Below are 27,481 nucleotides of genomic sequence, written 5' to 3' on the forward strand. Positions count from 1 at the left end.
CAGAAGTGAACATATAGTAGATTTAGAAAAAAAAAAAAAGGCACTTTTGTCAATTATTTAGACACTTTTTAAGTCTAAAGAAGGGTGTTCTTGAATTTGAGGCTGGAGAGCTGTGACAGAAGCAGAAGCAATTTTCAGAGCAATAATGATCAAAAAATTTTAAAGAGTTTATCCTAGAAGATAGCTAGAATATATGATATAAGTATAAAACATTAAAGTGTTGTTCAGAAGCTAGAATAGAACTGCTGCCGATAATACTAATCAGGCAGTATTCAACTTAAGCTGAAACTTTGGAAAATAAAAACTGGCAAACTTCATGCAATACGATGACTATGGAATGTGCTGACAGAATGCACACATCAAGTCAAAGGCTTAGTAAGGTTTAGACATAGGCTGCACTTATAATTGGAGTTCACCAAAATACCCAATACTAACATTTAAGGTTGATAGTTCTGCATCTCAAATGCTATATTTTGGGACCCTCCTTACAAGAAAGACATTGAGGGTCTGGTGTGTGTCCAGACAAGGGCAATGAAGCTGAGGAATGGTCTAGAGCATAAGTCTGATGAGTGTGGGAGACATTATCACTCTCCACAACTGCCTGAAGGGAGGTTGTAGCCAGGTGGGGGTGGTCAGCCTCTTCTATCAGGTAACAAGCAACAGGACAAGACAAAGTGGCTTCAAGTGGATCTAGGAGAGGTTTAGATTGGATATTAGGAAAAATTGTTTTGCTGAAAGGGTTGTCAAGCATTGGAATAGGCTGCTGAGGAAAGTGGTGGAAGGTATTTGAAAGATGTGTAGTTGCGGCACTTGGGGACATGGTTTAGTGGTGGACTTGTCAGTGCTGGGTTAAGGGTGGGACTTGTTGATCTTAGAGGTCTTTTTGAATGTAAAAGTTTCTCTGATTCTATTGCAGCAGGGGTAAAATGGCACACTTCAGAAGTTATGCCACACTCTGGGGCTCTAATTAGGGAAAATCACTGAGCATCTGCCTGTTCTAGGACTTCTTACATCTTTTTCTGTGAAAAATCTGATACTAGCTGTGTGGAGAACCTAGATTTGACTAGACATATGATTCTGATGAACTTTTAGCAAATTCCTACCTTTTTTTCAACTGTTATTGATTGCAGGCAGTTTGACACCAGACCTGCAAAATTAAATGGCCTGAAATTGCTCCCACATGAAGAATCTGGGGCTGTTGTCTTTTAAGAGAGCAGCAGGAGGCACGGGCAAGGCTTTATGAACTCGCAGCATGGAGCATCTGGAAGGAGGGGACCGCAACACCTATTTCTGCTGACGCTGCATTTGGTTCACGTCAGCACGGGAACAATCACAGCACTCGGCTGCCTTGCTTGATATTTCATCTCCTTTTGAAAACAAAGAGCCCACTAAAATCAATACCAGGCACAGCACCCGCCGGGAGCCTCCTCACGCCGCGCTCCGCGGCTGAATCCCGGCGCTCTCGGCAGCTCCCGGGAAACGCCGCTCCCCATCCCGCCCTCTCTCCCTCCCCGCGTCCATGAGCCCGGCTTTACATGTCCCCTCCCAGGGCCCGCCCCGCGGGCGAGGAGTTGGCCCCGAGCCCGAGCTGTCACCGCGCTCCGGCCGCAGCGCCCGCAGTCCCCGCCGGCCGCCGCCGCCGCTCCCTCCATCCCTCCTTCCCTCCCGGGAAGCGCTTGCACGGAATGCGCGTCCGGGGCCTCGCTGACTAGTTTGAAGGGTGGCTGGCCCGGGGAACTGCTGGTGAGGGCAAATACAGATTTCTAGACCCAACTACGGCTTATATATACAGATTTATATACAAAACATACATGATTACATGTATCTGTAAAAGCGTATTTGTGCTGACCTCACAATGAGAAACGAGTCCATTCCTGCTGGCGAAGGCAAGCGGCACTCCTGTGCTAGCTGTGACTTCTCAACCAGACCTGGGCAGGGTGCGAAGGCTAAGCCTGACCCACCCAAAAGAACAGACTGCCCCGGTGGTCCCTGGGCTTTGCACCAAGCTGCTCACCTGCAAGAAGAGACCGTCGCCAGCCGTGGCTCCTGTAGCAGCACGTTGGATCCCAAGGAGGAATGCTGTACAGGTAGGTTTTGTCAGCTAATGTCTTTTGCATGTCTCTTGTTTTCCCCTGGAGGTTTTTGGGGAATGGGATAAACTCAAAGAATGTGCCCGTTTGGTAACAGTGCTGCGCATAATGGAAAACAAGAGCTTGGCTGGCTGAGCTTTCTTTATTGCAAGTTTTTAGTCGTAATCTGTCAGAAATCTTCAATTTGTATCTTATTTGAGGAAAGGACGCTACCAGACACTGTGTGTGGCCTTTCCATGCTTCTGACAGTGTTGACTCTCCTGCCATTTAAGATTTCTGCAGCTTTCCAAAATGCTGGGCCTGGCAATGGGTGAGAACAGCACTTGCATTGCCGGCCATACCTGAGAGCAGCACCTGTTTTCCTGGCCATACCTGCCCTGCCCTGCCCTGCCCAGCGAGAGCAAAACTGTCCTGCTCTAGTTCCTCAAACAGCTGTCTGACCACAGAGGCAGCAAAATCTTTTGTCATTGAGGTTGTGAGGAAGGCCACGAATTGAGAATGGTTTATTTGAAATTTTAAAAGTATCAGTTTTTAAGAGGATGCAAAGAGAAACAAGTGCTAATTTTAAGGACTTTTTGCAAATGATGCCACCAACCATTTTTTACCACACAGGTTGATGAAGGAACCCAAATTAGCATGAACCAACTGTTCACTTTCAAAGTCTAAACCTGATGCTATGCCTGATATAGTTTAGAGTGCTTGGACTAATTTATCAGTAGATCAGCCTTTCAGTTTGTGCTTAATGTGGAGCACACAGTCCAATTTACTAACTGAAATTTAAGGATGTGTGAGTGTTGTTCAGTCGTGGCCTTATTATCTACATAGTTCAATTTCTGCACAAAACCCCCGAGTGTTACTTCTGTGGTACTTTGTAGGATTTACAAAATTTAATGTTGGTACAATGCCCTGAAATTTGTAACACTTTATATGCCTATGAATTTTATTGCTCTTGCATTGAGTATTTTATAGACTTTTATGATGGATGAAAAATGCTGAGCCCTTGGATGCCAGAAGTTTCAGTGTTTCTAAAACAATTTTTGGTTACGTGCTTTGGCACAGTTACGCTGGTCTAGTGACACATTTACTTCTGGCACTGCATCACTGCTAGAATTTCTCTGTAGTGGTGAGACTCCCAAGAATATTTTCTTCACTCTAATGTTTTGAAATAAAGCCAACTGGATTTCATTTCTCTCAGAAATTACGTTAAAGTATTGCTGAAATAGGATGACTTTTATTGTTTTTTTAATGCCTGTTTATGTTTTGCCCATATAAAGATGAGAACTGTGCTCTACAGAGATGAGTGGGTGTGACATATACTGTATTCATAAACACTTTTTCAGGCTGTCATCTGAGTTTTCATGGCTGAAGAGAAGTATGTTAATTTTAAATCTCATATGGCATGTTGTAAACCACAGTGGGAGCTAGGAGTATTAGATGGAATTGTTTGAATAGAAGAACCCTTTCCACCCTGATCCTTATCTGTGTTTAATCTGTAGCATTGAGAAGAGTGACTTAAGAGAGGATGAATATGTTCTAAAAAGTTAAGAGTTTGATTATGCATGACTGTGCCTGTATGAAGGATCCTTGCTCTCACAGCTGGTGTCATTGATGACAGGGAAATTATTTATGTGGGTTATGAACTATTTCTACAACAAAGAGTGTGCAAGATTGGAGTCCTAACAGTGCAGTGAAGTTGTCCCAGGAAAAATTCTTTCAGAAGTTTTATTTTGCAATAGTCAGTTGGATGAACTTTCCCTTTCTTCTTGCTGAGCGGTGTAAACAGAAACTGACTTCTTTGATGATGTACCCTCTGTTGATCCAAACAGGGACATGCGAAGTTCTTTATCAATTCCCCAAGCTGTATTTACAGGACTCTGTCTGAACACAAGATAAGCAATGTGCACTTCATCTTTAACTCTGAGTGAACAGCACGCAGTGCTCTGTTCAGCAGTCTCTTAGTGGGCCACTGAAGTACAGTCACTTCTGTAGCAAGGCCAGATATCTGTGGTATCTGTTTAAGTTCTCTATAAGTAAAACTCTCACCAATGTTCTTTTTCAAATAATAAAAGACTTTGTCAAAATCTCATCCCAATATGTTTGAAATACTTTATTTTAACAATACCGAGACTACTTTTTCACATAAAATGTTTCATCATGGTTTTGGACCAATTAATTAGAACAATTTCTATTGAACAATTTTGGAAAATCAAGATTCATGAGAAATTGTTGCAAATTTATTGATTCACTGACACTCAGAAGGGTATTACAAAGGAAAAAATTCCATTACCATAGAAGTCTGGAATTATGAGTAAGATATTGAATCTGGATGTTACTGCATAGCAACACGCAATCTCTAGCACCTTTGTGTATGGAAAATTCTTCTCATTAGCATTGGAGATTTGACCAGATTAGAATTTGATTTATGATCCTGTTTTATTTTCCCATTTTGTTTTTAGTGTTTACAGATTAAATAAAACCCATTATGTACATAGAATAGACAATATAATAGATATAGATGCAAATGGCCTAATCAATCTTATGATGTCTTCATTAAAAAAAAAAAAGGTAAATTTGCTTGGAAAATCCAAATCCCGTAGTCTTGGCATTAAAACTGATCTTAATTTTCAAGACAGTTGTCTTAGAAAGTATTGAATATTCTTCATAAGTAAAAATTAAAAGCATGAAGGGTAATAAATGAGAATCTGAAAGCATATTTCTAGGTCCATATTTAGGGTCTTAAATTAGTGGCCTGGTTTTTCAAAAGTGCTGAGGAGCCAGCTGTGCATGTGAATTCCACCAGAGCACTCAACTGCCCAGTGTTTCCAGAAACACACCTGTTCCTCGGGATCAGCAATGTGAAATTTTATAAACCTTTTTCTGTACTTCTTTAAATTAACTTTTATTTAGTTTGATGCATAAAGTACTGTTCTAGGACATCCCCATTTCGCCTCATATAATCTTCTTTGCTTAAGTTTTGGCAGAGAAAAACCTGGCTTATGTAGTGAGATCACTGAGGAACCTGAGATGCTGGCTGGCAGCATTGTAGCACTTTTGCTTGCCTGTGAACTGACTCTTACTTTATGTTACAAATTCCAGTGAGTACTTTTAAAACAGAAACCATGGTTTTACTGCAGGTTTGGGAAATCCTTAGCCAGAAGGGTTTTGCTATTTTTCACCTCTTTTTAAAGGAAAACTGTCCATCTCTGGAAATACTGACAGATGTCTTTTTGTATCAAAAGCCAGAAAAAATATTTAAACATGAGTCTGAGCTTAGAGGACAAAGTATTTTGTTATTTTATCCTATTGATTGTTTCTCTTCTGACTGTCATTGCATTTTTATTGCCCAAAATATAAGTGTAGTTTTCTATATTTTTGCAGCACATTGAACAAAAATTAGTTGCATAAGTACACATTTTAACTCTAATACTCCTTGACGCCAAGTGTTAATGGACAGATGATTGTCTAGCATAAATAAAACAATTTCTTTTTTTGATTAGAACTATATAAATTTCTGGATCCATGTCTTCCACTTAAATGCTAGTTGATCATTGCTTTTTCTTCTTGTATATTGCCACAAATTACCACAAATTTGATCTGCATTTTTTTTCAAGTAATAGTTGTAAACAGCATATATTCATAAGCAACAGAGTCAGAGCTTTTCCTTGTGTTTTTTTCTTAGTATTTTAGAAATATGAAACTATCTCTGGGGTTGTAGAAACTAAAGTCACAGTAAATCTACTTTTCTTCCCAACATCTTCCCAAACTACATGATCTCATTGACCTAATTTATATGTGAAACCAGCAAAGTGGCAATGTTATGTGCAAGAATTTATTATTATCGATTAACTTTACTTGGTTTGAGTTCTCTGACTCAGGTACCAGCAATCTAAGCTATAACATCAAAACTCAAAAGTGTTTCTGCTTTTATGTTCATGAATTATAGCAGTAATGTGCAAAGCTATTGAAATTCATTCTATAGGATATCAGAGCACAGAGACTTGTTAATACTACATCATAGACATCATTTGATAGGATAAAATTATAATCTGATTATATATTTTCATATTGTAGTTTTGGCCTGTTGTGTAATGCTTACTAGGATGTTATGAAGAAAAGCTGAATGCAGTCAAAGGTTTTTTAGGACAGTGACATCACTCAGAGATTATACAATTTTCCAGTATCATATTCTATTTGAGAAAGATTATTTTTGATCAAGAGGGGTGGATTTTTGTTTCGTTTTGTTTTGTTATTTACTGTTGTGGTATATTGACATTGGCTGGATGCCAGATCCCCACCAAAGTCACTCTGTCACTCCTCTCTTCAGCTGGAAAAGGCAGAGAACATAACAGAAGGTTTGTGTGTGAAGATAAGGGCAAGAAGAGATCATTCAGCATTTATCGTCATGGACAAAACAAACTAGACTTTGGGAAATTAATTTAGTTTATTACCAATCAAATCAGAGTAGAGTAATGAGAAATAAAACCAAATCTTAAAAAAAAAAAAAAAACACATTCCCACCCACCTTTTCCTTCTTCACAGCCTTATCTTCACTCCTGATTTCTCTATCTGCTCTCACTGAGCAGAGCAGGGGGATGGGGAATGGGGGTTTTAGTCAGTTCATCACACATCATCTCTGCCTCTCCTTCTTCGTCATGGGGAGGGCTTCTCACACTCTTCCCCTGTTCCAGTGTGGGGCCCTGCCCAAAGCAGACAGTCCTCTAAGAACTTCTCCAACAGGAGTCCCTCTAACAGGCTGTGTGTCTTCACAGACTGCCCCAGTGTGTGGGTCCCTTCCACAGGGTGCAGTCCTTAGGAACAGGTTGTTCCCATGTGAGTTCCCCATGGGCTTCTGGGGGTCCTGCCAGCAAACCTGCTCCAGTAGGCTCCTCTCTCCATGGGGCCATGTGCTCTGGTAGGAGACTGCTTGGGCTTTCCATGTGGTCACAACCTCCTTTTGGCATCCACCTGCTCCTGTGTGGGGTCCTTCATGGGCTGCAGGTGGATCTCTGCTCCCCCCTGGACCTCCACAGGCACAGCTGCCTCACCATGCTCTGCACCACGGGCTGCAGGGGAATCTCTACTCCAGCACCTGGAGCACTTTCTCCCCCTCCTCCTTCACTGACCTTGTGTCTGCAGAGCTGCTCCTCTCATGCATTCTCACTCCTCTCTTCCAACTGCAATTGGTCTTGTGTAGTAATTTTTCCCCCTTCTTAAATCCATTATTCCAGAGGTGTTGTCACTGTTGGTTGGTGGGCTTGGCCTTGGCCACCAGCAGTTCCATCTTTAGATATAAATATGTGAAAGTATGTGGTATGAATGTGAATTAAAACATTTTCAGACTTCTGTCAAGTTTGGTAATGGTGAAGAGGCAACTAATTTTTTTTTTAGTTTTTTTCTTTTAATCTGAAAACGTAAAAATGTAAAAATTAATTGTTTCAAAGTCAGAAATTAAAAACCTTTATTGAGATCACAATTCCCATCTTACATTTTTAAAGATTTGAGGGGTTTTTTGCATTTCTTTTGGAGGAATAGCACTGTCACCGCTTTTCACATATGATTTCAGGCATAGGACTGCCTGAAAATTAGAAACACATATGGGCTTATATTCTCTCCACTGCCTCCTTAGCCCTCAAAGGTTAAGGGTCATTTATCTGTGTTTAGGGCAAGATGGAACAATTATAATAACTATAAAATTTTCAAACCCATCAGTGTCCCACTTATTTTAATGCATATATTTTGTGAAGTCTCAACAGCTTTAGAAAAAGCAATAGCAATGGAAGTGAAGAGTGGAATGTCACAGCTAAAGCGGAGAGATCCTTATATCTCATGAACAGTGCTGGCTTTTGGGATACTAGCAAAGCTGGTAAAAGCAATTTTACATTATTTCTTGTATGTCATTCTGGCCAGTGCTTCTTAGGCAGCAGCCCAAAATGGCTGTTTCAAATGGAACTTTAAAAATGCAGGCTCCATCCTGTGACCAGGGTGCCTTCCATGTCAAGTAGCTCAGGTTGGAGCACACTTGACAGTGCTTATGTGCAGGACAGGAGGCTAGAGCCAGGAGGCCATCCAGGTGATGTTTCAAGCAGAGGAACTGGGCACTTCTAATGCATCTTCCAGGCAAGGGCCGATGTTGAACTTTGAATACAGCAAGCATTAGGCCAAGACCTTTCTAATTCGACAGATTCAGGGGACCTGTAGCATGGGAAAGAGAGCCCAGTCTGTGGTGATTATTCATGGGCAGGCAGACAGGTTCTGTGTCTGGACTCTTGGCTGAGGCTGGTGGATTATTCTGGTCCTTGCAGCCAGAGGCAGCTAATTTGGTATGTTTTTCTGGTAACTTTTCCATCAGCCTCTTTTATCCGCAAGTGCCAAGCTGCTGAGGACAGGAGTGGCCCAGTCCTAATCTGGCACTAGCCAGTCTGTGTCTGTCTGTGTCTTGTTGGTGATGATGAGGGGGATGGCTCCAGCCCACCCTGTTCCTGTTCCTCTGCATCTGTTTGTACCCAACCTTGGCTGCTGCCTATTCCCTGGAGCAGAGTCTCGCACTGTCTGGCTAGGTGCCCTCAATGCCGCCAAGAGCAGAGGGTGCAGAAGGACTTTTCTTCCTCCCAGCACAGCCATCCACCCTGGCAGCACAAGATCTAGTGCAGAAAATGAAGAGGAGAAGTGCAAATGTACTCACCATAGTTAAAATTATCACATGGACACCTTCGTGGTTACTCCTTGATGGCCTCGTGTTACATCCACAAGAAATTCTGCTTATCTTTTTCTGTGGGGGTCAGCTGCAGATGTTTCATGCTCCAATATCTAGGAAGTTGAAAACGTAACTGGAAATTTATGCTTCAGAGGCAAACATGGTTAACACAAATGTATGTTTAAAACCCTGTTACGAACAGCCTGATTGAAGAGTGAAGATCTTACTGATGAGTAAGACCAACAGAATATTCTTCTTGTGGAGTACTTTTCAGGAATTATGAAAAACTTTTCTTGATTTGTGTACCAGCAATATAAAATTAAATCTATAGGCAACCCATTGGCTCAAGAGCAATTGATGAGATATATCCTTTATATTTACTGCAATAATAAAATATACCTATTTATCTTATGAGATACCATTATTAAATAGCTTCACATGTTTCTGTTGGTAATCAAGCAATTATAATTTTTTCTTCAGGAACTTCTGGGTTTTAAACTACTATTGGAATTTCGTAGTTTGAAATGTAGTGAACTTTCATAATTCCTTCAAACTCCCTACAGCCTTTTAGCTCCAGAAAAAGTTCACTCTGTGATAGCAAGTCAATTCCTTTTTCACAGTAATTCACTTTTTGCTAATTCTGTTCTTTGGAGTAGAAAATGTGCCTTTAAAAATGTTGCAAGCTTTTGAGCTTTGAGAAATACAGTGGAGAATATAAAGGTTTGTCTAGTCATGCTTTAATTTTTGTGTTTTTTTCCTTAATTAAATAAGAATATCAGTGTTGGTTTGTTTGTTTGCTTGTTTGTTTTTTAAGGGGGCAGGAAAAAGCCTATTATCTTTAAAAAATCATATTTCAGTGAAATACTATTGTTTATGTATGCCACTCCCCTCTAGTGAATAAAAGTGGAATTGCTCCATCTCATGCCGTGCCATGGACCCCAGCTACAACTGGATTATGGAATTTTTCTTCAACTCTCAGCAACAGAGAGTTATCTTTTTTCCAGAGGAACAATGTGAACTTTCTTCTGCTTTTTCTTTAAGGATCAACTAGTCTTTCATTGCAAAGCATGTCAAGTTTGCTAAAATCTGTCTTTTACACACATATAATGCCCCAGAAAATATAAAATTACTCCTGTGTCTTTATATCATTGAGTTTGAGTAACAGTTTCATGTTTCTTGCCCATTTACAGAAATTAAGCACTTATTTTGACAATGTTTACTTTTTTCTTGATTGTTGAAAATATTTTTATGTAGTAATATTAACCCCTCCATGGTAGGTTAATGCTTGCTTTATTAAACCCTTAAGTAACTGATACCAATGCTAGAGTGGTTTGGTCACAGATAGGTGTGCAAGCCAAGATAAAACTATCTATCCATATATTTTCACTTGGACATTTTTGATGAAGAGGTAACAGAGGAAGCCAGTGTTATAAATATGTTGTGTACGTGATTAATATTCTATCAAATGTCACTTAAAGCGGTATCAAGTGTGGGATTTCTCTGGCCAGAGGCCAGTCAAATAGTTCAGTAGTCACACTAGTCTGTCCTTATCAGCCATGGAGAGAAATGCACGCATTTAGGTTTTCATTCCTCATCTGAAGTACACAGCTAAAACATGCTCATACTCAGAAGCTGATTGTTCTTATTGACTGCACATCACAGATACCTCAAGCTAGCATGAGATAAATCCTGAGTGTAGTAGTCTAAAAAAGTCCATTTGCGTCTGCTTCTTTGCTCATTAATTATTCAATTTATTGGAATAATAAATGTGCAATTAATCAGTGGTGCTGGAGAAAACCCCTTCTTCTTTTAACCTGACAACTAAATTTAATCCATTAGAGTTCCACAGGCTGTGAAGGTCACAAGCTTAGTGACCTGAAGCAGCCTGAAAAAGTTGTATAAGATGCAGAAGTAGTGAACCTTGAATCAACATAAAATCTGATGTGAGGCAAGTGTGTGTGAAAAATGTTTCATAGAAGAAAAGAGAATGGATCCAAAATTTTTTTCAATCATGAAATGGAGAGGTGTACTGAGAGTAGAATTTGCTGTACAGAGCTTCCTATGTTTATATATCACAATCACACATTAAAACTAACACCAAGCATTCACCTCCCTAAAGCCTAAAGAGTGGGATGTGTGAATGATGGCTGAGAGGCCAAGTGTAACACATTTCCTTGTTTTCTTTCCTTTATGGTTATTTTGCATGTCACATCTTTGCACTTTTCTTACACCCAAAGACGCAGTTCACCCCTGTTCTTAAACGATGGCAGGTGTTGTTTGTAAAGGCTACAAGCACGGTTTTTTTTCTTTTTCATTAAAAGAATTGTTAAAAAATATGAGGCCAAATCCCATGGCATCTAATTAGGCAAAACTCACACTCAGATTTGAGGACTACAGCTTTTTTAAAAAAATTGCTGTTCTGTGCTTTAAATCACTGCAGCTCTATATTTTCTTCCTTTGTCACAAAAGGATAAATTCCTGCTTATTATAACAGAGCATTTTCAAAACTGTGGTTGAGAGGTACTATTACAGAATTGTTATTAGAAATTATTTCTTTTCCAGAGAGATCAGTGCTTGCCCAGCCAAGGTTTGTTTTTGAAAAGAAGGATCGTCTTTTGAAGGTAAAAAGCTTTTTTTTAACTTTATTGATAAAAATTGCTGAGAAATGGGGATTCTATAGAAATTACCTAGTAGTAGTAAAAGAATTTAGCTCAGGTTAAGACTTGTAACAAATGTTCTCAAAATAAAACAGGGAAGAGTAGAAAGTAGAGACAAGACTGCTTTTAACGCATGTATGCTGGATTGATAGAGTTTGTGTCTTGGTCTAGAAAATGACTTTCTATTTTCTTTGACCTTTCCATGCCTTTTTTTTCCTCCCAGCGTCCTGCAGAAGACCCAGTCTGCAAAGATGAAAATGGTAATAACCACTTCATACACTTCATGTATAATACACAACAGGTTATTCATAGGTCTGACTGTTGCCTGTTAAAATGATGTTTGGACACTTACTTGGTAGGAGCAGGGGCAAATCCCTGTTAGCAGACTAAGACTCTGTGGGTTGTAAAGCAACCTACTATGCCCTAATATACAGGTCCCTGTCTTACCTCAAGAATCCTTCCATCCTAACTCTCATATTTACCAGAAAGGCAAACTCCAGAAGCCCTGAAAATTTACCAAACATATTCATCAGCTATATGAGCTCCTCACTGCCCTTTTCTATTTGTTTAGCCAGCATTATAATGTCAGTTCTCATTATTAATGTCTATTAACTTGCTATGAACTGATTCTGAGTGCCTGCTTTGAGTTCCCTGAACTTAGTAGAAATAAAAAAGACTCCCTAGGGCTTTGTGGCAGGTGAGATTCCAAAGGCCTCTTGTTCTTAGTTATTGCCTTAAAGCTGTTCTGTAAGTCAGTCCTAGAATTTATTGCGTTCAGATTTTAATTCTACATCATAAGATTGTGCTGAAATCTCCCTGCCAACCTGTCCCTGCATAACATTATGTTTACTTTTCTCTAGATTTCATTAGTTGTTCCAGAAAACGTGCAAGATCATCATCTTTTACTTTCCAAAAGTCTGGCTCTCAGCCTAACACTGGTATGACATTTAGCTCCTGTCATATTCTAATTTCTGTAGCTCCATATTCTCATCTGGTGAAGAAAATGATGAATTTTTCTGTCTAAGAAATATTTTTGCACTGTAGGCATGCTGCGAGTCACAAAAATAAAACACTGATATACTCACTGGTAATTTCCAATAAAACCTATTTAAGTAAAAATATATTCTTTTTCCATACCTATAAGATATTACACAACGTAATGAAAAACCTATGTATTTCATATAATTTTCTTGAGTTGCTCACAAAGTCGGGGGGGAAGAAAGATGGAAGGAATGATATTCCCTGGCTTCTGGAAGAGATCATCATTCCCTGGGCAATCCTTAAAAATGTAAAGCAGTTTCCAAAAGGGCCCCCACTCTGTCCAGCAAACAGCTGACTGGTAAGGCCCTTTAAGGACTGCTTCCATGGGAAATGCACACAGATCACTGAGTTCAGAAGGACTGATCTGTTTTTTATAATGTTTATTTAACATATGGATGGGACCAGAAAGGTACTTCTGAATTTAGGCATGAATATGTTCTAATTAGTAAAATAAATTAATAATTAATATGCAAAGTGTACACTATATGTATTAATACATTATCATGTACACTGTATTTTGTTTTATGCAGTTCTGTGACACACTTGAATGTAGCTAAGAGGATTTAAGATAAGCTAAGCTTACCTTAAATCTTACTCTGAAAATTACACCAACATCATACAAAAAAAAAAAAAAATCTTATATATGGTTGAAATTGTAGGGCATGTGTACAATAACATCGGGTGCAGGAGGAAACTTGAGTATTTGACCTCTTGACTGCCCACACTGTTAAAGTGGTAGCTCACTCCGTGTTTCTGTTTTGCACCTCTCCAGCTGGAGGTCTCCAGGAGAGAACTGTTACAGAGGGGATCAGCTGTGTGCCCAACCCAGGCTGTGCCCCTTGGCCTCAGAGACCTCTCGGAATCAGCAGTATAGACATCACCCAACACTTTACTTCAGAAAGCTTGTAGATAGCAGATAATAATTTGTTCTGCTACCACTGAAGACATGACATCAACCTGGCTAAAATTTATCTTTCTTATTCTCCAAACAGATGATAATTTCAGTCTCTTATTCTTTCAGATACACCTCTCACTCAGAAAAGAGGGAGATCATCTTCCTTTACCATCCTTCCTACCTTCCCTCCCTCCCAAACAGGTAGTTAAAAATAAACATGTATGTAGAAAAGCAGGTATTAGCTACAATAAAGAGGTGTACAGAAAGGCTTCTTCTGCAGGACAGAGCTGTAGTGTATTGGACTAGTCTGGTATTTAGAGAAAAGAAAGGAATGTTTTAGGAGGAGGACTGGCACTTCAAGAGAAGACATGTTTTTTGCATCCTGAAGGTTTGGGGTGGAATCTTTGAATACTTTGCAAATCGGCAATTACAGAATGTAGTACAAATTATATTTGAAAAAACCTAGAATGTAGTTACAGTAATTACATTAATAGTTTGCTTGCAATTTAATGGTGATGGAATATAGGAAAATAATTTTTTATCCAGTCTTCCACCTAACCAGTGACCTACTTAGCACTAACAAGAACAATGGACTGGTCTTGAATCCTAGTTTGTCTCTTACCAGAGACAGGTCCTTGACAGACACTGGCATAAAGGGTTTCTAAACAATTATAAGAGGACACACCATTGCAAAAGCAACAAACCACACTCTCTCTGCAATGAAAAAGTAGTGAAAAAGTATGTAGTGTATCAGTTGTGCCATTTTACAGGACATGTGTGATGGGAGCACCCAAGATTCGGAGATGCTCATGGTGGAAAGGAAAGACAGCCTACAAAAGGTTGCAAAGTTTTATTAGTAAATAACATACTTGGTATGGAAATTGGTGCAAGTTAGTCCCTGATCTCCTAGTATGAGCAGTGGGTTTTAGATAAAGGGGTAGGGTGAAAGGAAAGAGAGAGATGAATTAGACAGTGAGAGAGAGAGAGAGAAAGAAAGAGAAAAAGAGATTACTAATCCTGCCTTCAGCTGATGGGGTGTCCAGGGCCCTGGTGTGCACATACACCTGGGGTTCATGAGGGTAACTTTTAAAAGAGAAGTTTTCCCCACTCTGCAGACAAGTTTGTCTCTTTCTGTGCAAATCAGCTACCAGGAGCAGTCTTCTGTTCTTTCAAGTCTTTCTGGAAATGGGTTGGAGGCTTTGGGTGTCTTCAGTGGTCTTGATCCCCCCTACAGTCCATCCCCTCTTCTCAGCCTCATTCCTGTGATTGCACTGTGCTGTGTTGTGCTTATCTCCAGGAGCCAGAACAAGGACTTTTGTCCCCAAGAAAGCTGTCCTACCTCCATATGGTCCCTTCTCCAGCTACATCTTGCACTTTCACACACCATGTTATTAGCAACAATCCTTGGCTGGCTCCACAGCTATCCACAATAGCCTGTAGGGGTTAACAGCGGGTCTGTTAGCTCCCTGGAAGAGGAGATTAACTTGGGAAATTTCGAGTGTGGCCTTGAAGATAAGTAAGTTTTACTCACAGGCTAATTGGGGAGTGAGGGCAGACTGTGAGTCAGTAGATTCGGTGTGTGAGAACCACAGCCTCGGCCTTGGGCATCTCCAGGTGTCTCACGACTGCTGCCAAGTGTATCAGTAATGATGAGTGGCCAATTAGGATGTTGTTGCTTGCTTGCTACTTGCTTGCTACTTACTTGCTACTTGCTTGCTGCTTTTTGAAAATGATATAAAAGGAGCTGGGATTTAATAAAGAAGAGGTCTTTTCTTATGTTGCCCTGAATCAGCCTTCTTGAGTGTTTTTTATTGGATCCTCACGACATAACAGCAACAACAGCCTGCTTATCTTTTAGGCTTTGACAATATAGTTGCCATCACTTTCTTTCTGGTTTTTGATGTCTTTATTAAAACAGTGAAAGCATTAAGAGTGAATGGCCATCATTATTACAGTAAGCTATGAAGGCCTTTTTAGCAGAACAGGGCAGGATACATTTATTTATTCCCATATGCTTGGGCATCGTTTATCCATCTTAATACTGGCTAACACTCAGCTAGATGGCATTCCCATTTCAATGACTTCTACAGTTTCAAAGGTAAAAAAATAAAAATTGAATTTAAAACATTCATTAATATCCAAAACATTGTGTCTCTGACATAGCCAGGAAAACTGTGATGCTTTCTGTGCGTAAGTCTACCCACCCGTAAAACTGAGACAGCAAACAGCTATCTCAGAGAACTTTTTAAGATGGATAGGATGAAATATTGTTCAGGTACCTCTAAAATAGGGAGGGGTTACAGAAACATGAATTAATGATTAAAATTGGTTATTATTAATTATTGAAGTTTAATTTCCTTTTCTGTAGTAAAGAAGAATAACATGTTCATGACTACAGCTCTTCTTCGAAGAAACCCTGACTTCATGAAAAGTACAAAAGAAGGTAACTGACATTGTAATATTTTTTCATTGTAGTTCCACAAAGACATTCTTAGCAGATCCAGAGGACATAAAAATGTCAGCCATTTTCCATAATGGGTGATAAGCTAAATATCTTTATGCAATTCATAGGTTATTCATTTGACAGTGCAAATGTCCTATGAACTCTGCTCTGAGTATCTGCTCTGACTACTTATTTCCTGAGTGGACTGAATATAACTGAGTAGAACTGAATATAGCCTTAAATAGTGAATTTCTGAGTACTTCTGCTCCTGGAGAAGGTAATGAAAAACCATCTTGCATTTGCAGAGGAAGGATTAAATCTGAAATGCCAGAAGACAGATCTAAAACAAAGCAGTAAATACAAGTATAAATATAAAGATATATTTAAATCCATAAATAGAAATATATTTTATAAATACAAATATGTTTGTTTATGTACATAACACATTACTTTTTTATCCTGATAGGGTAACATGGATTGGTTTCACTGCACAGTTATATATTTCAGAAAGCATTACAATTTTTCAGAATATGTAAACAACAATAAACATTATTTTAAAATGTTTTGAAACTTTCAGTTAAAGAGGTAAGACATACAGGTATGAATTAGACGTGAAGAAAAAGTTTCTGTTTAAATATTTTGTCTTTGTATTTTGCAAGGATCCTTGTCACCAAGTCAACTGCGGAATGTCATTAGACCTGCCATTTTACAACCCCCACGAGCCCAGACCTGTCCTGAAAGTCCTGTAGTATCTCTAGTGACTAAGAAAGAAGCACGTGTTCAGGTAAAAAGAAAAATAATTTTCCTGGCTAATGTATGTTTGGAGCTCAAATTAAAACACACACACACACCCCCCAAAAACAAAAAAACCAACAACCCCCCCCCCTCAACAAAACAGTGCTGTTTTAAAGAGATTAATTATTCCACTGCATGATTTTCAAGAAAGTTCCCATACGAGTCTCAGTGGAATTCTTGGATTACTGACTTGATATGATGTTAAGCTCATTCTGAGTGTGTTTGAAAACAATATCTCTTCTCTGCAGGCTGTCCCACCTTTCTCATATGAGGATTCTGTGGGCAAATCAGCTTTGGGTCTTCTGGATTTTATTCAGAAAGTGAGATCTTAGCATTTTAATTCAGGGCACTGGCTGGAGGAAGCTCTGCCAACTACCACATAGCTATCTGTGACTACCTGTATATGTATCTGTATCTGTCTGTCTGTCTATCTATCAGTGACTCTGGATTCTAGAAGATTTGTTTAAGCAGAAAATACACAAGATCTAATTAATCCATCTGGTTTTATTATTCCTAGCTATCTGAAGACAGCTCTTATTCCTCAGCTGAAAATTCAGTAAGTTCCAAAACAGCAGTGAGGTCATCTACTACCACAAAGCTGTCTAGCTCTCAGACAACACAGTAAGTTTTTATTTATTGTAATTCTACATAATTGTATCACTTGGATGATGGCATGCCCTTTCATCCTGCATGTCTCACATAGTACTAAACCAATGCTAACTACACCCACGCAGAGTGCAGTGGTTTGCATGCCAAGGTTTGCATGAGCTTCATATGCCATAAAAATGGACTCCTGATTTGAATTAATCTCTGTGGGACAGTATGCTTTTCATTAGCAACCACCAAGCAAGAGACTATCGGTTTGCTATCTCTCTTTTGATGATATATCTGCTACATCTCATAAAAGATGTAGAGAAACTCAGGATGTTTCAATCTTTTAAGGAACTACTAAAATATGTCAGCATATTGGACACAAGAGGCATAAAGAAAAACATATAAGGCTGATTTAGAAGACCAGGTGACTGCTTCAACCGATGCTCTACTTCTGTCCACAGATCAGCATTTCTGGCACAAAGAGCAAGCTGTGATGACTGATAGGCTAGCATTTCTGTGCAGCACAGACTTCAGAATTTCTGTATGAGGAAGATGACTTCCTTGGACTGGGATGTTGCCCACCTCTTGACACCCTATGTGAACAAAAGAGCTCATACTGTTGCAAAAGTGGGCTATTGCCTCTCTCTGAAGACTGGCTCGTGAGAATTTTAGGTCTGTGGTTAGCCAGATCAGTGTCAGCAGGTCTCCTTGTGGGTATTAATACTGCTTGCTGATGGTTGGTGAGGGTTATTTACATGGAAGCTGTGAGCATCAGGAATACCCCTGATATCAATTATGATGACAGAATGATTTTTAAAATTGCTAGGGCCACAAGTAACAGATTTGTGATGTTGCCTAATTGCCCCTCCCACCTAAAGAAGGGAGAAAATATGTTAATTGCAAAGGAGTCTGTGCCAGTCTTCTACAGAGCTGGATGGGCCACAGATAAAGGTTGGGATGCACAGTGCCAGGGTTCTGAGGAGATAAGGGATTTTTAGATGCACAAACATTCTTAATGCTTATCTACAAAAAGGACATCATTAAAGGACAGATACTCACTGTGATTTTGGAAGAGCCAGCCTGTCTTTTTTATTACAATTAATGCTATGACGATGCCCTGTGAGGATAACAATGAGCTGCACAGCACACTGGATTTTTAGCAGATTCAGAATGATGGTAATGCACATACTGGAAAAGTTAAATCAGTTTGTATTGATACTTTTGATCTATTTACCTTCTGTTACTTGCAAAGTACCTGGGAAAATATAGGTGAGTAACTTTCTCTTCTGAAGTAGACAGAGAAATGCAACAGAGTGTTTCAGTGCTTCTCTTGTATTTATTTTCATTTTTTAGAAGAGGAATTGCTAATCTGTGGTGGTTTTGGACCTCATTAATTCTGTATATCGCCATTGGGGTAAATGTTGGTTTATTTGACAGTTGAAAACTAATTCAGTTATAACTAGTTGCTAACTGCTCTTCTGAGATTGAGGGAGGGTGTAAATGCCATTCCTCTGATCCATATTAAGTGATGCTTTGAAATACTTAAGTAAAATCTTTCTAGCACAGCTGTTTTCCCATAAATAACAAACAACTTTATTAAACTCCACATACATGCTAAACAGTAGTGAACATTGCAACTAGACCGTTGCTAAGAAAATAACTTTTTAGGGTTTTTTTTTGATTTTCAATCAAGGCAAAACTATTGACATTTATTTACAAAATTAAATACAGAGGCATGTAACAGCAGGGATTGCTCCTGCCTGCAGACGTCTCTCTGACTTTCCCTCCTCTTCCACATGTTCTCTGTGTGATACAGTTCTGTGGAGAAAGGGATGGCATGTCAGCCCTCTGCAGTTGCTGCAGCTGTCCCTGTCACAGGAAACCACCACCAGTTTCATTTCCTGGACTGGCTGCAGTAATGAACTGAAAAAGAGAAATTTGCAGTGGCTTGATTCTGATTAAAAGTTTGGAAATGTTGTGTCACAAGTGACAGAAATACAGTGCTGGGAAAACACAGGCTTCTGGTCATGTGTTCAGCTTTGCACAAGGATTGCTTGGAAAACAGGAAGGGTTCAAGGCCCGCACTGGAAGTGGCAGCTACTTGGTCCTGTACAACCTATGCTACTCTGAGAAGGGCAGTAGCTGGATCTGATCCCCTTGTGTAGTTCCTTACCAGTATTTTATCCACATTTTCCCTCCCATTGTTCCTTGTTAGTGATTGTTCCTTGAATTCAGTGACTTAATTTTGCATCTCCATGGTAATGTCATCCCTGGTACACTTCATTCTTGCTATGCAGCAGCATAAGGGTATTGAGGTTTTAATAAGATTTTAAGGCTGGTGCTTCCAGTTAACTGTCTCAAAAAAGAAAGATTCTGCACAGAGTATTTTTGTCTTAGATTTCTGAAAATAATTGAAATCCATTTCCCACATTATTTCTTTGAAACAAGCCTCTAGTTCCTGGTTTTTGGCTCCTTTGGTGTGCTGTCCTTAAGAAGTTGCCACTGGAGCAGCACAGAAGTAGCAGATGAATCTTTGGGATGGAAATGGACCAAAATTCTCTGAATTTTAGAAGAGGGTGCGTGTAAGAATAAGAAACTCACTAATTTAAGCATGCTTCAGACTCCCTGTTCATGGCCCAAAACACGTATACAACACTTCAAGGCTGAAAAGAGCTGTATTTTCTGATTTCTCTTTCATTTTTACTCTTAGTCTTAGCAACACACCAAGCATGAGAAATCTAAGGAATGTTTTTTTCATTATATGTAAAATGGAGACTGCTAGTGTTTGGTAAGCCCTTAATACTTGAAGAGATTCCAAGCACATTGTAGCCGTGAACACAGAAACGACGTTTTAGAGGCAATCATCAAAGTTCTGTCACAAACCCAGCTTATTAACAGGAATGTCCTCTGGATGACACATGCGCTATTAAACCCTCCCAAGAATGATGAATAATGTGAAAGAGAAGTAAGTGGTGCTGAAGTATGCAGTCTGTGACACAATATCAGATTGTCTTCCTGCCAATTCATCCTTCTGGAACAGAATGTGACAAGAAAAAAAAAAAAAAAAAGCAAAAGCAAACCAGCATCAGAGACAGCTTCCACATAAGGAAGTTTGCAAGTGATCACTTTTCTAGTGATTTTCACAAAAAATAGACTCTGTTAATGTTAAAGTGGCTTTGTAATTAGCAGGTCAAATCACAACTTCATTTATATTAGAATATTCTTGAATTTAATCCTAAAACTATAGTTGTCCAGTATCAAAAGATTACAAGTATTTGTTTCCCTTCCCGCAAAGGGAAAGGGGGAAACAAAAGTAACTCATTAAAAACTCATTAAAAATTTCTGGGGTAAGACACTTCCCTGAGGAAGAAAAGGTATGTTGTTTGCTTCTTGTTCTTTGCTTTTAAGGAATATCCTCAATAATCTTCCTGAAATGCAGCATGATACTATCTGTTCCTTTTTTGAAACGTTACATAGAGAATATTCTCAGGTTCTCTTAAAGAGTCTCATTACTTACATGGTCACTTTTTGTTTGTCTTTAATGTTAGGTGTGGGAAATCTTTAAAAAGCATTAAGTTATCCTAAATAACATTCTTACGCTATTTTGTTCCCACAGAAGTCAGTTACTTGAAGAAAGAAGTGTAAAAACCAGCAGCAATTCTGATTTTGTGTTTGGGGAAAACATGGTCGAAAGAGTTTTGGTAAGATCTCTAAATGCCAGCAGACTTTTTATCAAGGTTAATGTAATTAAGAGTATAAATTTTTCACATATTGATTCTTTTTAGCTGCTCCTGTTCTTGTAAAGATGGGAGCAAATATGGTTTCAATGACTCTTGAGGAGAAAATATCTAAGAAAGTGCTATCTTGCCCATCCTCAATAAGCATTTTAATCACTAACTCATACCAATATGCACTTCTGTTTTGTTCATTTTGTGACCTGAAAAGGATTTTTTTTTTATATTTAGAGTTTTAGATATTCCATGTAAAACACACATAACATGAGATAAAGGAATGTGGTCCCTACCACTCTATAATCAGTTTCCATCATAACTGTGAAGAGATAGGATAACTGAAGGGAGGCTGCAAGAAAGATGGAGAGAGACTATTTACAAGGGCATGTAGTGACAGGACAAGGGGGGGATGTTTTATATTAGATATTAGGAAAAAATTCTTTACTCTGAAGATGGTGAGGTCCTGGCACAGGTTGCCCAGGGAAGCTGTGGCTACCCCATCCCTGGAAGTGCTCAGGACCAGGTTGGATGGGGCTTGGGGCAACCTGTTCTAGCAAATGTAAATGGCAGGGGTTGGAATGAAATGATCTTTAAGGTCCCTTTCAACCCAGGCCATTCTATGATTCTGTGCTAAATAAGTATGAGGGAAAAATTGGACACCCATCCTAGACACATCATTGTGAAACCATATCGGGCACACTTGTGAGACAGCTTAATGGATCAAGTCCTGAAGGGCATTAGGACTAAAAGGTGGTTCCCGAGCTGAGGACTGCACTATTGAAACTGGAACTGAAATTCAGTTTTCAATAGAAGTAGAATGAAAACAGTATGCATATCTGCCAGTGAAAAAGCTTGGCAACCATAGGTCTGGGTTATGACTTCTGAAAGGATAGGAATGGTAGGAATTGAGCCATTAAACATTATCAGGAGCCACAAATATTTATTTAGACATGCCTAAGTACCTTAATCTGCAAAAACTGAAGGTGATGGAAAGGTTAAGTTTGTCTGGGAGTTTTAAACTACTCTTTTGGGACTTAAGTGCTTGAACTGAAAATCAGGCGGTACTTTAACATTCTAGTTCTTCAGTGAATTTAAATCCTAGTCCAGGATCCATAGAGAAGGGCCATTCTTCTTGGTGGAAGAATGATGTACTGATGTCCTGTGAGAAGAGGCTGAGGAAGCTGGGGTTGTTTAGTCTGGAGAAGAGGAGGCTCAGGGATGACCTCATCACTCTCTACACCTATCTGAGAGGAGGTTGTAGCCAGGTGGGGGGTTGGTCTCTTCTCCCAGGCAATCAGCAGTAGGACAAGAGGGTACAGGCTTAAGCTCTGTCAGGGGAGGTTTAGGTTGGATATTAGAAAGAAGTTCTATCTAATGGAAATGGGCTGCCCAGAGAGGTGGTGGATTCACTGTCCCTGAGGTTTTTAAGATGAGGCTGGATGTGGCACTGAGTGCCATGATCAGGTAATCACAGTGGGGTTGGATCAAGGGTTGGACTTGATGATTTCGGAGGTCTCTTCCAACCCAGTTAATTCTATGATTCTATGATTCTATGATTTTGCAATAATAAAATTACTTCCTCTCAAGACTGAAATTGTATCATCTCCATCAGTGTTAACTCTGATGATATTAAAATTGCAGTTTAGCATGCATTAAATGATTCAGTGTTCTATTTGATATAAAATAGGAATTTTTATTTCTGCTGTGTTTTTCTAGAGTCCCGGGAAGTATCCCAAGCTGTGTAATAAAGCTGACTTATACAAAAGAGAAATAACATCCATGTACAGAGGATCTTCTCATGTTAGTCCACAAACAAGTAAGCATACTCAGAAAACAAGTACTGTTAGCTTTATTCTTATGTTTCACTGTATTTCAGAGGATGTCAAATGAGTAATGGTCAATAATTTTCATCTATTCTCCAGCTACTCAACCACTCCAGCTACTCACACACATTTGTAGTATGTGCCAAAGTCTGTGTTCAGAAAGCGGCTATATTTTACATCATGTGAATTGGCCTAACTTCAGAATGCATGATCTAAGTTACTCAGCCAAGAAAACCTAGGCTGTGAGGGAATCCCAAGGAGGTGCCAAGCACTCTTGCAAATTTTTGTACCCCTCTTTACTAATCTCTGGTTTCATGTATTCTTACAAGTTAAAACAAAAAATCCTATGGAAAATGTGTATAGATTATGCAAACATACCAAATTTTTCAGCAATGTTGTTCCTGTCAAATCTTGTCCTTCTGTGTTCCTGTCAAATATTCATTGTATATGTATTATTATTATGAATATTAGGACCTGTCTTTTCTTATTAATCTTCAAAGCAATATAACAGATATAATACTTCCAATAATTTGGAAAACCATCTCATTATTTATGCCTTGTTTCTGCTTGTTTCCCTAGGGACAAACCTCTGCAATTGCAGACAGCCCTGTTCAATTGAGAATGAGCCTGTTTCATGAGGCATTTTGTATTCCAGCCTTTTTCTTTTTCTCTTCTGTTTATTGCTTTGGCCAAAAACTTATAAATGACACTAAATAATGTCAGATAACGCAGGTATTATGGAGGTCACAGGGCATCCTGTGTGCTAGTTTTGTTATCCTAAAAATATTCCCTGTACAGAAAGGATTTCCTTTGTTTTTGTGTGTTTTTTTTTTCCCCTACAGAAAGAACTTTGTTGAGAAATGGTACACTAATTGAATCAGCAGCTGCTTTTATTTCCAAGCCAGTGGAGAAAATCCTGTTAGATAAAGTTGAAGTTATAACTGGAGAAGAAGCAGAACACAATGTATTGCAGGTGTGTATTACATAAAGCCTTGATGGTGACCAGTTTTTTTGTTCAAAAGAACATCTGGATCTATTACAGATTGCAGCAATCTGAAAATAACTTCAGCTTATATTTTACATTTTCACTTTTTTAAGGCATGCCTCAGCTTACCCATTTTCCTGTAGGTTGGTATTTTCATTTTCATATTACAGTTTTTCATTTTGTAGTCTCTTTCAGTAAGTGACTTATTCAGAATTTCATTCTGTAGTGGTATTTTACAAGCATCTACACAGTATACCAACAGTAACTAAAGCTTCAAAATTGGAAGTGATTTGAGTAAAGATGAGTTTTATGACAAAAGTTTTTTGGGAAAAAAGCAACGTGTTTTTAAAGTAATTTGTTTTATAGTTCATCTAAATTATCAATGATCTTTCCAACCTGGCATGACATATCTTGCTATTCCTCAAAATGCTATTTTCTCAGAAAATAGCAATGGTGTATATGATTTAAAAACCCCTAGTATTATTTTATCTTTGAATAATTCTTCTGTCTTGCCAGAATATGAAAGTTTTACTCTCTTTGGAGACCACTCTTCTACTAGTGGTACTGGTATCCCAAGTTGCAAAATGTTTGTATTGATTGAGGGAATCAGACTGTAGAACACTTGCACCAAATTCAGCTGTGGATATTACAGATGAAGAACTAATGGAGATGAAATAATTGAAAAAGTAAACTGGAATTCATGCTGAATGCTTTCCATGGTGAGCAAAGCATTTAGCACAGATTTAGGAGTCATTTCATTTTAAGTAGCAATGGTGATATATCTATACGTCTATCTTTGTATACATGCATATGGATGTATTAAAAGCCACATCAAAAGTTTTGGAACCATAAAGTTTTGGAACAGTAAAAATGGTATTGGCTGGCAATTTTCATCAAGTATTTCTCTTTCAGATCAACTGCAAACTCTTTGTATTTAATAAGCTTTCTTTAACCTGGACTGAAAGAGGCAGGGGATCCCTGAGGCTTAATGACACTTCAAGCAATAAACATGGAATGTTGCAGTCAAGGCTAAGTAAGAATTAAATAACAAGTACCCCATACACAAAACACCAAGTAACTTGTACTAATGCTGGCCAGAATAAGTTTATTTCAGAACATTTAAAACTGAGAAGCTAGTTTTATTTAAGTCAAGTTGCTGAGAATCTTTTTACCTGATAATGTTTGGTGTGTTACAAACTGAGGCACTGGGCATTTTTCACTTGGTTTATACAGCCATGCTTGCATAGGTTGTTAGGTTGTATGCACTGCTACTGCAGTATGTCTTCAGCTCAGTCATCAGTCTGACAGTTGGCTCTTTGTTGATTCTGCTTTTCCAGGAACACTTTTCAAGATGCTTCTGGAATGTTGTTTTTACTGTGCTGCCATTGCACAGTTTCAGCAGATTATTTATTTCCTTTGTGTGGCAGTGTATTGAAAGAAACTGATATATCTGGGTATTTAAAAAAAAAAAAAAAAAAAAACAACAACAAAAAAACCAAAAAAATAAATCTCACCAGGGTTTTAGACCAAATTTAAAAGAATAATTGATGAAAATAGTACTTGTATATAGGTGTTAGAGAAAAATGCAGTAAAAATTAAGATGGTTCCACTATCTTATCATATAAACCTTTTTATTTCAGTTATGCGAAATCAAGGCAGCTTGAGACTGATTCTCAACACCCGACTCTGGGAACAAATGGTTATAAAAAGAGCAAACAGAAAGAGCCTGTGCTTCACTGCAACAGACCAAGAGGACCACTCTGTTCAAGTGTTTCTAACTCAGGTAAGCGGGAAATAAAAACTCCACACAAATCCCCCTGTTCATCCAGGACTCTGAAGACTTGCTGAAGGTTGGTTGTAACAAATGGCCTTCATGCTCTGCTTAGCTTAGCTATTATGTGGCTTTTATTATGGAATGTGTTAGAAGTGCTATCCCTTAGTATTTCGAAAAACTAGGTGTGATGATGGGCTATGGCCTTAGGACAGACATGTCCAGACTCTGGCTCACACAGCACTGATGCAATGGATATCGTTCCAGTAGCATGCATCAATTACTTTTTTTTTATGAAAGCAATACTATAAGAATTTCTACACAGGTAGTTACATGTTTCTAAGTTGCTCTGGTAAAAGGCAGCAGTTTTCTGCCATGGTTTTTAGCACAGGGCTTGCAATAATCCATCCAGTGTAGGACCTCCATTTCTCAGCTGAGAAGAACATACAGTTTGCAATGTCACCTTATGTAAGACAATAGTCCTGGGAAACCTGGTTTTCTCCAGCAAGGGCTAAGTTGGGGATGGAAATGTGGTGGACTTATTTAAGAATAAATAGCCCGTATGTCCTAGACATACGTTGAGAGTATCCACATGATTTTAAGGATGTTTACAGTTTCCCTAGGAGACCTTTCTAGGAAGGACTCAGCCTCCCAGGCAAGAAAAACTAAATCACCATTTCCAGGAAGCATCACATGTCATACACAAGCAAAGCAGCATGCGCTGTATATGCAAGCACTGTAAGTCTGTCACTTCCAGACAAGGACTGACTTAAATATGGCTGTGCTGGACTGCTCATCTGCATGTAAGAAATTATAAATGTCCTGATTTCCATGGGTGCTGCACAGTTTTTCTAGTCTGCATAGATGTTCTGCAAATTCTGTCCCGGAACTTCTGGGCAGTAAAAATAGACACAATGAAAATGTATGGCAGCTGTATGGGTGTGGCAAGGGTTGCAGGAAGCTGCTTCTCCATGCACTGAAGTGGTTGGTATCCACCCCTATAGTATCCATGTATATATGAATATATATCTATATATTTATGTATATATTAACAGTTCAATGCTTTCTTACTTCTAGAATCATACCCAGGAATCATCTGGAATATCAAGTCCTCCATGCAAACAGCCATTTTTCAGGGAAAATAATTTTTAAAGTTATTTTTCTTGTAACTGTAGAGAAAATAATCAACAGCTACATACTATAAAACTCAGGCTACTTACAGAAACTTGACATTATCTGTATTTAAATTTATATTTGGATATTAATTATTAAGTGTGAATCTGAAATGGGTGGTTTGATTAAAAAGGACAAAATACAACTCTTTCATTATTTTTTTAAACTTCCTAGTCAGCTCTTCCGTGAAAGATAAGAGATTTTTCTCAGTTAGTTTGGACTGTATGCATTTTATATTCTGCAGGCAGGCTCAAAAGACACTGAAGACCTGTATGCAGCAATACATCATCGCCTTGTGGCATTGAGGAGCTTTGCTGAGCAAGAGCCAGATGCTAATCAAGCAGATGCAGAGTCAGAAATAGATTTTCAGCCATTAAATTGTGATAGTGATGATGAAGATGATGAAAAAATAACTCCAGTGAGCAGCAGTGGATCTGGTAAGCAGAAGTTTTCCTGGAAATGCTGTAATCCTTTCAGGGTATTTCCTTAAAACAATGAAAATCAGGCCTTTTGTTTTTCATACTGACTGTAACTTTCATCTGTTACAGATAACCCTTTTTCAGGCAGAATGGAATAATATTTTTTGGTATTTTGACTTCCTACTATTAAAGTGCCACCTCAAGCATCCACATATTTATAGCAGTGGAATACTCTTTTGACAAAAGGCTGAGGTTTAAGAAATTTAATATTATCCAACTTTACCTAAATGCTTCTTCAGTATATTTTAGTAGAGATTACTAGAGATATTGAATACCATTTTTTTTTTGAGTAAGAGAAGAATGAGTCCAT

At 38.7% G+C, this 27,481-nt stretch overlaps 1 protein-coding gene across 3 annotated transcripts in view; it reads left to right on the top strand.

The window, feature by feature from the left end:
• The first annotated feature begins 1,586 nt into the window (after positions 1–1,586).
• The window catches only part of RANBP3L (RAN binding protein 3 like), a 34,309-nt gene continuing 8,414 nt past the window's right edge, over positions 1,587–27,481 (top strand). The window contains exons 1-14 of one of the 3 annotated variants that reach the window (XM_050329199.1): positions 1,589–2,087; positions 11,347–11,405; positions 11,665–11,701; positions 12,302–12,379; positions 13,504–13,578; positions 15,746–15,820; positions 16,480–16,604; positions 17,133–17,236; positions 20,826–20,910; positions 22,657–22,756; positions 23,606–23,736; positions 24,661–24,781; positions 25,389–25,531; positions 26,937–27,129. In XM_050329199.1, the coding sequence (XP_050185156.1) occupies positions 1,856–2,087; positions 11,347–11,405; positions 11,665–11,701; positions 12,302–12,379; positions 13,504–13,578; positions 15,746–15,820; positions 16,480–16,604; positions 17,133–17,236; positions 20,826–20,910; positions 22,657–22,756; positions 23,606–23,736; positions 24,661–24,781; positions 25,389–25,531; positions 26,937–27,129 (1,558 nt within the window). In that variant the 5' untranslated portion in view covers positions 1,589–1,855. Of the gene's footprint in view, positions 2,088–11,346; positions 11,406–11,664; positions 11,702–12,301; positions 12,380–13,503; positions 13,579–15,745; positions 15,821–16,479; positions 16,605–17,132; positions 17,237–20,825; positions 20,911–22,656; positions 22,757–23,605; positions 23,737–24,660; positions 24,782–25,388; positions 25,532–26,936; positions 27,130–27,481 lie in introns of all 3 variants that reach the window. The other 2 variants (XM_050329200.1, XM_050329201.1) reach the window with 2 other exon arrangements.

The sequence above is a fragment of the Myiozetetes cayanensis genome, unplaced genomic scaffold, assembly GCF_022539395.1.
Source record: "Myiozetetes cayanensis isolate MyiCay16 unplaced genomic scaffold, myiCay2020 scf4, whole genome shotgun sequence".
Classification (NCBI taxonomy): domain Eukaryota; kingdom Metazoa; phylum Chordata; class Aves; order Passeriformes; family Tyrannidae; genus Myiozetetes; species Myiozetetes cayanensis.